The 12,480-nt window shown below is 50.2% G+C and overlaps 4 protein-coding genes across 4 annotated transcripts; 3 read left to right on the forward strand and 1 right to left on the reverse strand.

The window, feature by feature from the left end:
• Positions 1-445: 445 nt before the first annotated feature.
• On the forward strand, positions 446-3,394 carry A1O9_05051 (uncharacterized protein; the record flags this gene model as incomplete). The annotated part of the gene is made up of 1 exon (XM_013407337.1): positions 446-3,394. The coding sequence occupies one exon, from the start codon at positions 446-448 to the stop codon at positions 3,392-3,394; it is 2,949 nt and encodes a 982-aa protein (XP_013262791.1).
• A 1,916-nt stretch (positions 3,395-5,310) lies between these two features.
• Positions 5,311-6,095, reverse strand: A1O9_05052 (uncharacterized protein; the record flags this gene model as incomplete). Its single annotated transcript, XM_013407338.1, has 2 exons — positions 5,311-5,826; positions 5,874-6,095. The coding sequence occupies 2 exons, from the start codon at positions 6,093-6,095 to the stop codon at positions 5,311-5,313; spliced, it is 738 nt and encodes a 245-aa protein (XP_013262792.1).
• Positions 6,096-7,002: 907 nt separating this feature from the next.
• Positions 7,003-9,075, forward strand: A1O9_05053 (uncharacterized protein; the record flags this gene model as incomplete). The annotated part of the gene is made up of 7 exons (XM_013407339.1): positions 7,003-7,065; positions 7,124-7,183; positions 7,227-7,369; positions 7,419-7,467; positions 7,515-7,618; positions 7,666-8,824; positions 8,878-9,075. The coding sequence occupies 7 exons, from the start codon at positions 7,003-7,005 to the stop codon at positions 9,073-9,075; spliced, it is 1,776 nt and encodes a 591-aa protein (XP_013262793.1).
• A 918-nt stretch (positions 9,076-9,993) lies between these two features.
• Positions 9,994-11,881, forward strand: A1O9_05054 (uncharacterized protein; the record flags this gene model as incomplete). The annotated part of the gene is made up of 7 exons (XM_013407340.1): positions 9,994-10,333; positions 10,384-10,431; positions 10,484-10,623; positions 10,677-10,718; positions 10,777-10,855; positions 10,913-11,379; positions 11,483-11,881. The coding sequence occupies 7 exons, from the start codon at positions 9,994-9,996 to the stop codon at positions 11,879-11,881; spliced, it is 1,515 nt and encodes a 504-aa protein (XP_013262794.1).
• Positions 11,882-12,480: the final 599 nt, after the last annotated feature.

A 12,480-nucleotide genomic window follows, 5' to 3' on the forward strand; every position in this document is an offset into this window, starting at 1 on the left:
GCCTATCCCGCTGCTCCTCTCGTCCATATTCAGCTAGCCTGACGAGGTACATAAAATGGGGATCTGGAGGAGGCAAGAACGATGCGAGGAAGCGCGAAAATAGCGAACCAGGGTCGAACGTCCCCTGAAAACAACGTGGCCCGCCATTGCCGCCATTTTAACGAGCTGATATAATTAGTGGCCAACTATGCCCCTTTAGGCCGTTTGGTGTTGGCGCCTTTGCTCAACCGCCACTTCATGCCCAAGATCTCAAGTCTTCAGCCGAGACATTTGTAGCTTGTTCCCATTCAGCTTTCTCCCCACAGCATCTATTTCCTGTTGCTCGTGTGCCCTGCCTTGAAAGATCATGATTGTGTACTCCTGAATATATTTTCTGTACGTATATAGTCCGAGCCAAGCTGCCAGCCTCGATCTAGAAGCCCTCGATCATGGTCTTGGTTAGACCATGGCATCCTCCATCGAAGCGCCGTCTACAGGCCTTTTAAATCTAGAAAAAGAGCTGGTCTGCTTCATCTGTACAGAGATATTGTATCAACCTCTGACCCTTCTCGACTGTTTACATTCCTTCTGCGGCTCGTGCTTAAAGGAATGGTTCTCTCATCAACATCGAAAGGCCACCCACTCTCACTCCGCCTCTCCTGCAAATACTTATACCTGTCCGACATGTCGCGCTCCTGTGAAAGATGCACAACACAATGCCATGATAAATACCTTGCTGGACATGTTCCTGGCCGCAAATCCTACCAAAGGTAGGTCTGCTGAAGAGAAGGCCGAAATGGCGCAGGCCTACACTCCGGGTGACGGCATCATGCCCAAGGTTGAGAGCCATCGTAGAAGGGAGCGGAGACGCCGCGAGGAAGACGAAGTTGCAGGGCGACAAAGGCGGACTGCCAATGACGCAATACGCGAGAGAAGCCGGCCGACGCAACTTCTCGATCCCGTGGCTGGACATTCCGGACGCTCGACAAGTGGAAGAAGTGGTAGTCGAGAAAATAGAGACCGGACGGAGACTTCCCGAGATTCGGACAGGAGACACCGCCGAGATCAGCCATCTGATAGTGAAGCGATCGTGGCGGGTCCTCGGACTGCTCGCTCGTCAAGTTCGGCAGATTTATCCTCCCTCTCTCCTCCTGTTGGCTCCCCAAGACACCCAGACGCTGTTGAAGCACGCCAAAGAGGGGCGAGAACAGTGGCTCACCAGGCAAGTCTGCGCTCTTTAGTGAGCGCCTCGGAAAGCGGGACAGGGACAGGAGAGAGTTTGAGTGAGGCTCAACTCATGCAAGAGATCTTGGCTGAAGGTCTTTTGGACGGTATCAACGTGGACGAATTGACAGAGGCTGAGCAAGACGAATTAAGTGAGAGAATTGCCGACAGGTATAGGCAACTACATCCAGAGAGGCTTCGACGTCAACTGTCAGATGAAGCTAGGCATGAGAGGAGACACGATAGTCTTCCAACCTTACACAGACAGCCTGAGGTTCAAATCGAGGAAGCTGGTCGACATTCTCGTCAATCGTCAAGAAGTGCTCAACGACGTCAGACACAACCGAGCCCCAGATCTAGCCATAACGTCACCGTTGGTGGAACAGAGCCACGACCACCTACTTCATATCCTCAAATCACTGAGCAAACCTTGACGCTGCCGCAAACCACGTCACACCGTCGGCGGGCTTCAAATGAGAGTGGAAGAAGTGAGAATGCGACAACCAGATCCTCACGCAGATCGAATCCTGGCGGATTGCCCAATTCTGCAAGTAGGTCAGCAACTGATTTATCAGAGAGGCCACAATCATCATCATTTTCTGCAAACCACCCGCACCAACTTTCGAACTCCGAGAGGTCAAACACTGAACCACACCGCTCCCCACGGGCATCTGACGTGTGGAGAGCCGGGGGAAATCGGGTCTCGAGCCCACCGGAAGTTGATTCTCCGACCGTTCAGTCACCGCTTCCAGAATCTAGTCGAGCCATCGCTTCAGGCCCCGGCAATGCTCCTGTTCCTGTTTCGCCTCCAAGGTCAGATCCAGCAACGCTAGCTCCAGAACCGATGGGCTCGTTGGCATTGTTAACAAGATTCGACGAGCCATCAATTTCTTGCGCTCGTTGCGCTCGAGAAAATATCCAGTACGAAGTCCATAAGCACTGTGGACCCTGCGAGCTCAATATATGTATGACGTGCTACAGGGCTGGCCGGGGCTGCAATCATTGGTTCGGATTCGGTCATGCAGCGATGTTCAAATTTGATTCATCGCATCCACGCTCCTCTCAGGCAATCGAACTTCCTCATATATTGGTCGGTCGCCAGTATCAAAAACCTCCATCTGCCTCTCGACAGGGAATGAGGGGAAATATCGTCCTTACCAATTCTGACCCAGCGTCTCGCCAAAGTGAAGGCAACTTTTGTGATAGATGTGGTAAATTTGCAAATGCATGCTTTTGGTCGTGCGACTATTGCAACGACGGCGAATGGGGATTCTGCAATGATTGTATCAATACTAATCATTGCTGTACGCATCCATTATTGCCTGTTGCCCACAAATCATACGATCCAAGATCCAAGAATTCTCGACAACCGGGAGCGATAACACATTCCGGTTCTGTCACGTTGAGCCCATATCGACGAGGTGGGCGTGACCCCTCGCCTGCTCAGAGCGCACCTTCAAGTGCAGCATCTGCAAATGGTCTATCTTTAGGCTTGAGAGCAGACTTTGTTCCACTCATCATCACCACTAATTGTGATGTCTGTGCCCGACCGATTGCCCCGGGAGAGATGCGACACCACTGTCCAAGCCACCCCACACCTTCGACAGACGATCCAAATCAGAAGGGTGACTTCGACATCTGCAATGATTGTTATCTTGGCTTTGTCAAGACAGGCCGCCTCAAACGTGAGAACGGTCCTGATGGGTGGCATATGTGCCCAGATGAACACCGCATGATTTCGATCGCATTTGATCCCGATCAGGATGGCGGACAGAGACGAGCAGTAATCCGTGACCTTGTTGGCGGGACCAAGATGTCCGATGCCGACGTGGCAGCATGGAAACAAGCTCACTCCCAGCCCAGTGGCCTTGGTGCAACACTTGTTGCAAATCGCGGTCAATGGTCATGGCGAGAAGATGCCACAGGATCTCGCCGCACTACAAGGGCGCGCACCGGAACTCTTCCAATTTCTCAAAATGTAAAGTTCCCACCCGATGGAGGTGTCGGCAAGGTGTGTAGAGCCATGTGGAGCTACTATCCTGAAGACGGCGAGGAGGGCAAGGGTGAATTGATGTTTCCCAAGCATGCGGAGATTCGTGAGGCGGAAGAGGTCAACGAGGAATGGTGGTATGGTGTTTACTCTGGCGATCTCGGTGTTTTCCCGAGTATCTACGTTAGAGAGGCTGCTTAATTCCATACGCGGGTTACGAGTTCGCACGATCCGGGCCCCACAAGCGACAGGATATTCCGACCTCTACGATAACTAATTACATCACGGATCAGACGTTTTTATGGAGGGTTTTTGGGCCACTTAATAAGCAGTGCACAAGGGTTGAAAGTTTGAATGGCTTTTACGACGATAACGAAATGACAATTCTTATGACCTGGCAGAGAAGTCCGATATATTGGAAACGAGACAGACTACTATACCCTCCCACTGGCGGCATAGGGCGTTCTATAATCAGATAGGGGCAATACACTACAAAAGTTGGATTGTTGCAGATCACCCTGTGGCAGGATTGTGCTCCTGCAATGAATGGGATTTGGTGGAATCATGATTTGTGTGGTATATGTGAAGACGGAATATCTTCCCGAAATGTGACAGAGACACCGCATAAGCTGAAATTTGAACATCAAAGTACCATCCATGCTCCCCCGATTTGTTCTCTCTCGGCCTCTGAACGTGCGTCCGAATCGAAGGACGAAACCTCGAGCCCAAACCCAAAGGAAGCGCCGATGAATTTCACGCGTCACCTAGAAAATAATCAATCGTGCATGTGCGAGAAGCAACCGGTGATTGGGACTGGTCCAGCCAGCGCCCTGCTTGCACCTTGCCTCATGATTGTACTTTCCAACTCAGATCGTACTCTAGCGCTTTGGCAAGTTCGTATGAAAAGGCGTCCGATGGTCCAGCGCCCTCATCTAAAGCGCCGGTCCTCTACGACCTGATGCCACGAAGCCGTTGTTCGCCCCTATCTACCCTCTCGCAGTGTTTTCCCTGTGCGTTGCCGCTCAGACTCTATCAGTTCTCGGGACAACTGCAATCAGGACAGCACTTTACAATGCAGTCGCCGAACTTGTCGCTCTTCTGGAGGCAGTCCTGCTCGCAGGTTTCCTGGCAGCTTGTAACACTGTTGAGGCAGGGTCCCGACAGTAATCTGGTAGCATCGATGTGGAAGCGCACGCGACGTAGTACGTGATGTGGTACGTGATGTATATGCTTCGAGGTTGTGAAGGTCACCGGCAAAAATCTCGTCGTGGACGGTAGTGGTTCTAAGTGAAGTGGAAAGTAACAAGTCAGCAAGGTCTTGTCTGTTAGTTAAGATGGTGAGAATGAAAATGAAACTTCGGGTAGAATCATGAGGGGTTCTGCACGTGCAGATAGTAAGAAGCAGGGAGCATAAAGTATAGCCATATCAGAGATCGGGTTGGAAGGGGTTCCCGCTTTTGCCAGAGCAAGAAGTGGTATTGTAAGCTGCGGCGAACCACTTGAACAGCTCCGACAATGATGGCGACAGAATACGATTAACAAGATTGGAACTAGATGAGTCCGGCTCGCCCAATGATAGAAGTGTTCTGGTACAACTCCAAGAACCCAGCTCGCTGCTATCCTGCATAATGATATCAGCAACGGGCTCATGACCTTGAATCTTGAATCATCCGCCACCTAGTTTGCCTCAGGATAGCGTCCCACTCCCGACTCCAGTGAGACGAGCGTTATCTGCACAGTCGCAAAATTAGCAGATGCAGCCTCACGCCCGTGATATTAAACAAGCATATAGAGATAATAGGGGTGTGCAACCGACATATGCAGAAGTGGATGCGGCCACCGGGGGTAGCCTGGACATAGGAACAAGACGGTCTATCTGTGAGATCTAGGTGGAATTCAACTGCCTGAACGACCTTCCGGTTTAACTCCTCTTCGTCGTCACTGGGACTGTGAATGAACCCATTGTTATTGTTGTGACATCATCTGCATGGGAAGTCAATACCATGCTTTCAATGAGACAAACCTGCCAGCGGTGGTTTTAAATTGAATGTTTTGAAACAGGTTTAAGCTGTTCTCAATACAGTGAGAGAAGAACTTCAATTAAATCTCTCACCTGATCATATCGGATCACGAGCTGGATCCCACTTCCGATGGTGATTGAACCGTAAATTATGCATGTTGACGACGTGCAGAGCAAGTGAAGACCAAAATTGAAAAAAGGAACAAACTTTCATGCGGGACGAGGAAGGGATGCGAAGGTACTTACTCTCTTTAGTTGAGACGTTGGAAGTGACCATTGATGTCAGTGTTGATGTCAGCGTCGAGCTGATTGTGGTGCTGATGGTTGTGCTGCCAGTCACTGTCGACACCGATGTGGCCGTATTGGTGGTGGTTACTGCCGATGTAACCACAACCGTAGCGGTAGAGGGCGGGCTGTAGGTAAGAAGTGAAACAGATACCGTGGTGATGACTGATGTCAGGGTAGAGATGCTGGTCGTAGTCTCTGTCGTAACTTCTGTTGTAGTCTCTGTCACCGTAGAGATAGGGCTGACGTTAGCGGCAGACAAGGTGACCGACATTGTTACTACCGAGGGACTGGTAGGCAAAGTCTGCTGTGTTGATGGGCTTTGGCTCTAATAAGCTGTGAGCTTAGCTTGTAGCAGAGCATGGTGCGCCTTACGTTGTTTCGCGCCAGAATAACCCCGACAGGCACAAAGACTACCATTAAAAGGGCAAGAATCCAGAGCAAGATACCAGCTGCTGAACCACAACAAGCGGTCCGATATAACTTCTCGAGCTTGTTTGGTCTAGAGGGCCGGCCGGGAAGAGCCATTGTGCGTGTCTCTGGATCAACGACGTACATAGGATAGGTTGGCTGGCCAGTATGGTATTGTTCACTCATTTTCGGAGCACGTGATTGGTATTGTGGTGGAACATCTGGATATGTCGACATTAAAAGCGTTGGAGAGTTGCAAGATTTGTAAGTCTGTCCGAGAATGTAAGATGTTCATTTTGGAGAGAAATTAAACTGTGGCGATGCATTGGTGAAACTGATTTATGGTGAAAACTATGACAGACCTTTGCCTGGAATCGCACTCAACCGATCAAAGGACATGCGGCTGACTATCCACCAGGGATCAGGATCGAAAGGGTGTCATTAAGCAATCCAATGTTGTCCCTTCACCCGACAGGAGCCAATATGGCAAGTCATGGAAGAGTCATGCCGGCCCCTCACGGAACAAACAAAGGTGAACAGTGTTTCTGTTCAGCGCGGGTTAGGCAGGATATGGTCCATGTCCTCACGGTATACTTAATGATCCAAAAGACTCACGGAAGAGAGTTGACAGGTCAGAGACATGGAAATCGCGGCATGGTTGGGCCAGCCTGTGCTCGATGGGTGCTTCATGATCACCATTCAAGCTGTTAAGGGCTCTTAGCGCCGCCGCCAAACGGCTGGTGAGTCAAATTGAGATATCACCGCAAAAGAAATACAGCGTCTATGCATGTCACATACATTTGAAGTATGGTCACAAGAACAAATCCAGATGCAAAACAATCAACCCGGTGGGATCTACGGCGGATTAAGGATCTGCTCTTGCAAGGCCTAATGCTTCGCCGTTCTCGGCCTCCCAGTTGATGCCAAGGTTTCAGCGGAATGCGCTGCGGTCAGCTTCAGCAAGACAGGATGGCACCCTGAGCGCTTCAGCTTCGTCACAGCTGCCTGCTTGCTATTCTTTAGACTCCAGAGTCTGCAGGTTCAGTCCTCCAAATCTCTCCCTTCTCTCCCCTCGAGTTTGCGGGGCACAACCATGGCTGGCCGCTTCGTACGCTCTTCCAAATACCGGCACGTGTTTGGCCGTCCTACACGCAAGGTACTCAAGCCTCACCATCGACACCATTAAAGAGAACAGCTTGGGCTAAGAGGTGCAGGAACAATGCTACGATAACCTGAGAGTCTCTCGGAATGCCTGGGACACCAACTTGGTCAAGGTCAGTTCCTCCGCCAGTTCACCAACTCGTTCTGACCAGCCAGGCCAATCCAGAATACATCGCGGTCAATTGGGAAGCAACTGGCGGAGGAGCCTTTGCAGTGATCCCCACAGGCGAAAAGGGCCGACTCCCTGAACGAATACCCCTTTTCCGAGGGCACACCGCGGTTGTCCTGGACACAGATTGGTGTGCCGAGTCTGGCTACTGGGCTTCACAACTAGGCTGACTGAAGAAGGAATCCTTTCAATGACTCTTTGATTGCATCTGGATCAGATGATGGGAAGGTAAAACAACTGACAACGCTTTGGCGGCGCAGTGCTGATTTGTACAGGTCTTCCTCTGGAGAGTACCGGACAATTTCACACTTCACTTGGACATCCCGGCCGATGAGATACAAGATATCGCACCAGTAGGGAAGCTCAGCGGACACCCTAAGTAAGAGTCCGTCACCTACAATCAGGTCCAGAAACTCACTTCATTAGGAAAGTCGGACAGGTCCTGTTCAACCCAGCTGCGGAAAATGTCCTCGCCTCCGCAGCGGGTGACTTCACAGTCAAGATCTGGGATATCGAAGCCGGATCTTCCAAGCTCGGCCTCAAGGTCGGCGAAGTCATCCAATCGTTATCTTGGAGCGCAGATGGAAAGCTGTTAGTCACAACGTCTCGTGATAAGAAACTAAGAATCTGGGACCCAAGACAAGAAAAGCCTGTTCATGAAGGTCCTGGCCATGCTGGTGCAAAAGCCAGCCGAGCCGTATGGCTCGGCGAGCACGACAGAATTGCCACTACAGGCTTTTCTAGAATGAGTGACCGTCAACTTGCACTTTGGGACATTCGAACTGCTGCTCAACCTGTTGGAGGCTTTCAAATGCTTGATTCGATATCTGGCGTCTGTATCCCATTCTGGGACGAAGGCACTCAGTGTCTGTTCCTTGCAGGAAAAGGCGATGGTAACATTCGCTACTACGAATACGAGAACGATTCCTTTGAGGATCTATCTGAATACAAGTCGGCCGATGCGCAGAGAGGAGTTGCTTTCTTACCCAAACGAGGAGTAAACTTGCATGAGAATGAGGTTGCTCGTGCATACAAGACAGTCAACGACACCTACATTGAGCCTATCTCATTTATTGTGCCAAGAAGAGCGGAATCTTTCCAGGAGGATATCTACCCTCCGACAACCGGCCTAAAGCCAGCTGTCAGCGGCAAGGAATGGTTCGACGGTGCTGATGGCATTCCTCCAAAGATCTCCCTCGAGAGCCTCTATGATGGTATCGGGTTGAAAGAGGTTCCTGCAGACCAGCAACCTGTGAAGAAGGCCCCTGAGCCGGTCAAAGCCCCTGAGCCAAAGAAGGAAATCCCTCAACCAGCACCTGCCCCAAGTCCAACAGTCCGCTCACCACCACCCTCCATGAAGGAACAAGGAGTGGGTATGGCAGCTGCTGCGGGCAAATTCCAAGACTCGGAGCCAGCAGAAGAGAGCGGTGATGAATCGCCGTTCGAAGAGGTCCAGAAGCCACTAGAAAGAATGTCCGCGGCTAAACCAGCGTCCGCAGAAGCGAAGAAAGATGAAGCACCTCCCTCACCGATTAAGGCATCGCAGCCGACTGAGGCTGCGCAGCCAAAACCGGTTTCTCCAAAGGTAAATTAATATTCGCCCACGCATGAACGATCAGGTTAACTGACCAATATTAGGTGTCCGAACCATCCCAGGCTTTGGAAGAAGATGTTGAAGATGAAACGCCTGCTCCGACTGGTGGATCTCAAGAGTCGGTGGATCGAGAGATCAAAAATCTAAAGACTTTGGTTGCTCAGCAATCCAGACAGTTACGAGACCTGACTAAGACTCTGACCGAGCTCGTAGCAGAAGTAAAGTCTCTCAAAACAGCATAGTTTTGGATGGGCACTACTTTCATCATTTATCAATCGCAGCATTTGCCGCTGTCATTCTTCTTTTGGTCGTACTTCCTCTCTCCTGATCGCAATTCTGTGACGTGAGCAGTTCGAAAACCACATCAACTGCGGACTGTCGAGTGGCGCTTCCCTGGACACGTTTCTTGTGCTGTAAAGGCTGCTTCTTGATCGACAACGTCGCGTCTCCGATTTCAAGCGGCCCCTAGAGATAAGAAAAGCGCACGGTGGTGCCACATTCACCAATTGCTGCCAACCCAAGCATCATATCTTATCCAACGTTTCCACGTGTCTGAAATGCTTCTCACTGAACTGCTCACACACCGTCTGATTGCCGCTAGAGCTACTAAGCATTGTCTCTACTGAGCTTGTATTCAAGTCTAAAGGTGCAACGTGGGGAGCAAATGGATGGCTTCCGGTTGTCCCGAGGGCCACAGGTAACATCATCCAGCATATCACTCTCATTTACCGGAATTCATCGTTCTCGCTTGCCACAAATGTCTCCCGCGCGATCCGATATTGACAACAGATGGCTAACAATTCAAACTTCACTGGCTGTAGATCTGGAATGCGATAACAAATCCGAAGATAGCAAACGCCCTCCTCAAGGTATCGGGCAAGGGGTCCTTTGGTCCTGATGCACCTGTCACGGGCATCTAGTCACCTCAGCCTGATGATCATCCATTCAGGCCCCTCTTATCTTGAGGGGCGCCCCTTGCCGCACGAATACAACAGAGGTCCACAGCGCGTAGGCGTGGGTCGATATGTCATATATCTGCGTTTGGCCGGCATTGTGTTTTGTTCTTCATGGTTTCGCTTCCTGCTCTGGCGTCCTGTTCACATTCTGCTCACTCGTACTGCTTAATCGTGCATTAAGGCCGCGCATTTTCTTGATTGAACATGACTGCCTCTCCATACACCATCCAAGCTATAGATCCATTGGAGAAGAAACAAACTGCCCCTCTCCATCCAGACCCTGAAGGTGCACAGCGCGAAGATGCTCTAGCCTTCCTCGCCAAAATCAAGAGCACAGATGATGCACATCCCATGCACTGGGTCTGGTACAAGAAGTGGTTCATTGTCGTCGTATACTGCCTCCAAATATTTGTCACCTTGACGTCAACCACCTATGTGTCGGTTGAATTTATTATCATGGAAAAATGGACCTCGTCGCAGCAAGTCGCGACCCTGGGGCAGTCACTACTCATCGTGGGCACTGTGGTTGGCCCGGTTTTCCTTGGTGCTTTTATTATAATATGTGTTTTGTGATACAATGCTGGACGTTCCTAGGTTCGCTGTCTGACATTGGTGGTCGGAAATGGGTTTATGTCGGCTCGAGTATGGGACTCCTCTTGATGAGCGCTGGCAGCTTTACTGATGTTTTGATTAGTATTCCTGTATGCGATATTGAATATTGGCACAGCGTTGGCAGACAACTTACCGATGCTCATAATATTCTGTTTCCTCATCGGTGTTGCTGGATCCTCGGCCCTGAGTAACGTCGCAGGTACCATCGCAGATCTGTTCGGGGTAGAAAATCTCGACTTGCTTCACATGAAATGGCGGCTGATGCAAGTGACTAGGATGCGGATAATGCAGCACAACCAATGGCTCTATTCGTACTGGTAGGACTCTTTGGAGGAAAACTTGGTCCTGGTTGGTAAGGAACTGACAACTGTAAAGATTGCAAATTTTGACCCATCTCTCGGAAGTCCTATCGGGGAGTGGATTGCAGAAAATGAGAGTCTTAGCTGGAGATGGAGTATGAACAAGCCTCCTTGAAAGGATGCAGCGTGACCAAGTACTGATTTTGGCACAGTTTTCTATATCAACATCATCATCGGTGGCGTCTTCTTCGTCCTCCTTTGTTTCATGCCAGAGACCTTGCCCAGAATTGTTATCAGCAACCCGGTCAAGAGCCGGGGAAACGTGGATCGGAACACCATCGATATTGCCATGGGATCCAGCAAGATTTCAGTGTTGGATGAGCTCGAATTTGTCGCAACCGTGGCGCTGCGAATCATGTTCGTCGAACCTATCGTCATCTCGTTGGGACTGTATAACGAGTTCGCTTATGGGCTGCTGTTCCTCTTTCTCGACGGAGTGTTTGACGTGTTTGTGGTGAATAATGGCCTCAGTTACATTGGAGCCTCGCTCACGTATCTAAATTTCTGTGTCGGGGTCACGGCTACATTCTTATTTGTGCCAGTGCAGACATATCTTTTCAAAAGGGATCGCCTGAAGCACGGGCATCTGAGGCCAGAAGCTAGATTTCTGACCTCGCTTGTTTGCGTCTGGTTGTTTCCGGCGTCACCTTTTTGGTTTGCTTGGACCTCTGACGTTGAGTGTGAAATGATGTCTAAAGCCTGCCTGTAGTACGATCGACTAGCTGACCAACACTGCACCTGCAGGATCGACTTCATACTGGTCACCCATAGTTTCTGGAGGAGTTCTCGGATTCTGCGACCCTCTGGTGTGGCTGGCGATGTTGAACTATATCACGAACTCATATCCAAATGTCGCCGCTTCGGCAATCGCGGCATTTTTGATCCCGAGTTTTCTTATTGCCGCCGGGTGCGCTCACGCTGGAGTTGCTATGTTCACCAATATTAACGAGAAGTGGGCATTTGTCACACTTGGCTTCATCTCGATTGGGCTTGTTGTCTTGGTATATGTGCTATTCATCCTCGGTCCAAATCTGAGAAAGTGGAGCAAACTGGCAGATCCTTTTGAAGGAGAATATTTCGAGAACAAAAATAGAGTGGAGGTGGGGGACATGCAATTATAGGCTGAGATCACTGGAGAGCCATTTCCTGATTTGTGTATGAGATTTTCAGATAGATCGTGAGAGATGTGGACATGTGGAATGAGATTTTCTTCATCTTCGTGTTCTCGCTAAACTTATCAACAAGCTTTGACGTACATCAAGTCGGTATGGTAAGTTACACATCCTGCAATTCCAGGAAGCTTGTGAGGACTATTTTGCTTGGGAGATCGATCGAGATCTGGACTGCGCACTCAAATTGATAGGTTGATAACAACCGTGCTGCCAACCCTCACAAGTCACAACCTCGGAGCTGGCCTTTCTTGTATGCAAAGAGGTTTCCCAAAATAGGAGACGGGCAGAGAAGATCGGCTGGTCTCGATCACGGGGGTGATCGTTGCGGGGTGAACAGAAGCAAACTTTCGCTACAAATACAGCTCCACCATTCTCGTCTAGTCGCTATATGATTCAAGCCTGGGAGAAAGAAACAGCTTCTTCTCTGGGAAAGAAACCCGCGCAGACGCTAGAGTGCTGTGAATGGCCATCGCCGAAAGCCAAATAGCTAACGATCTCTCAGGCTCCGATCCATAGTCGCTTATCATTGGAGAGAGCTCCTAGAAGGT

The sequence above is a fragment of the Exophiala aquamarina genome (assembly GCF_000709125.1).
Source record: "Exophiala aquamarina CBS 119918 chromosome Unknown aczIA-supercont1.3, whole genome shotgun sequence".
In the NCBI taxonomy this organism is placed as follows: domain Eukaryota; kingdom Fungi; phylum Ascomycota; class Eurotiomycetes; order Chaetothyriales; family Herpotrichiellaceae; genus Exophiala; species Exophiala aquamarina.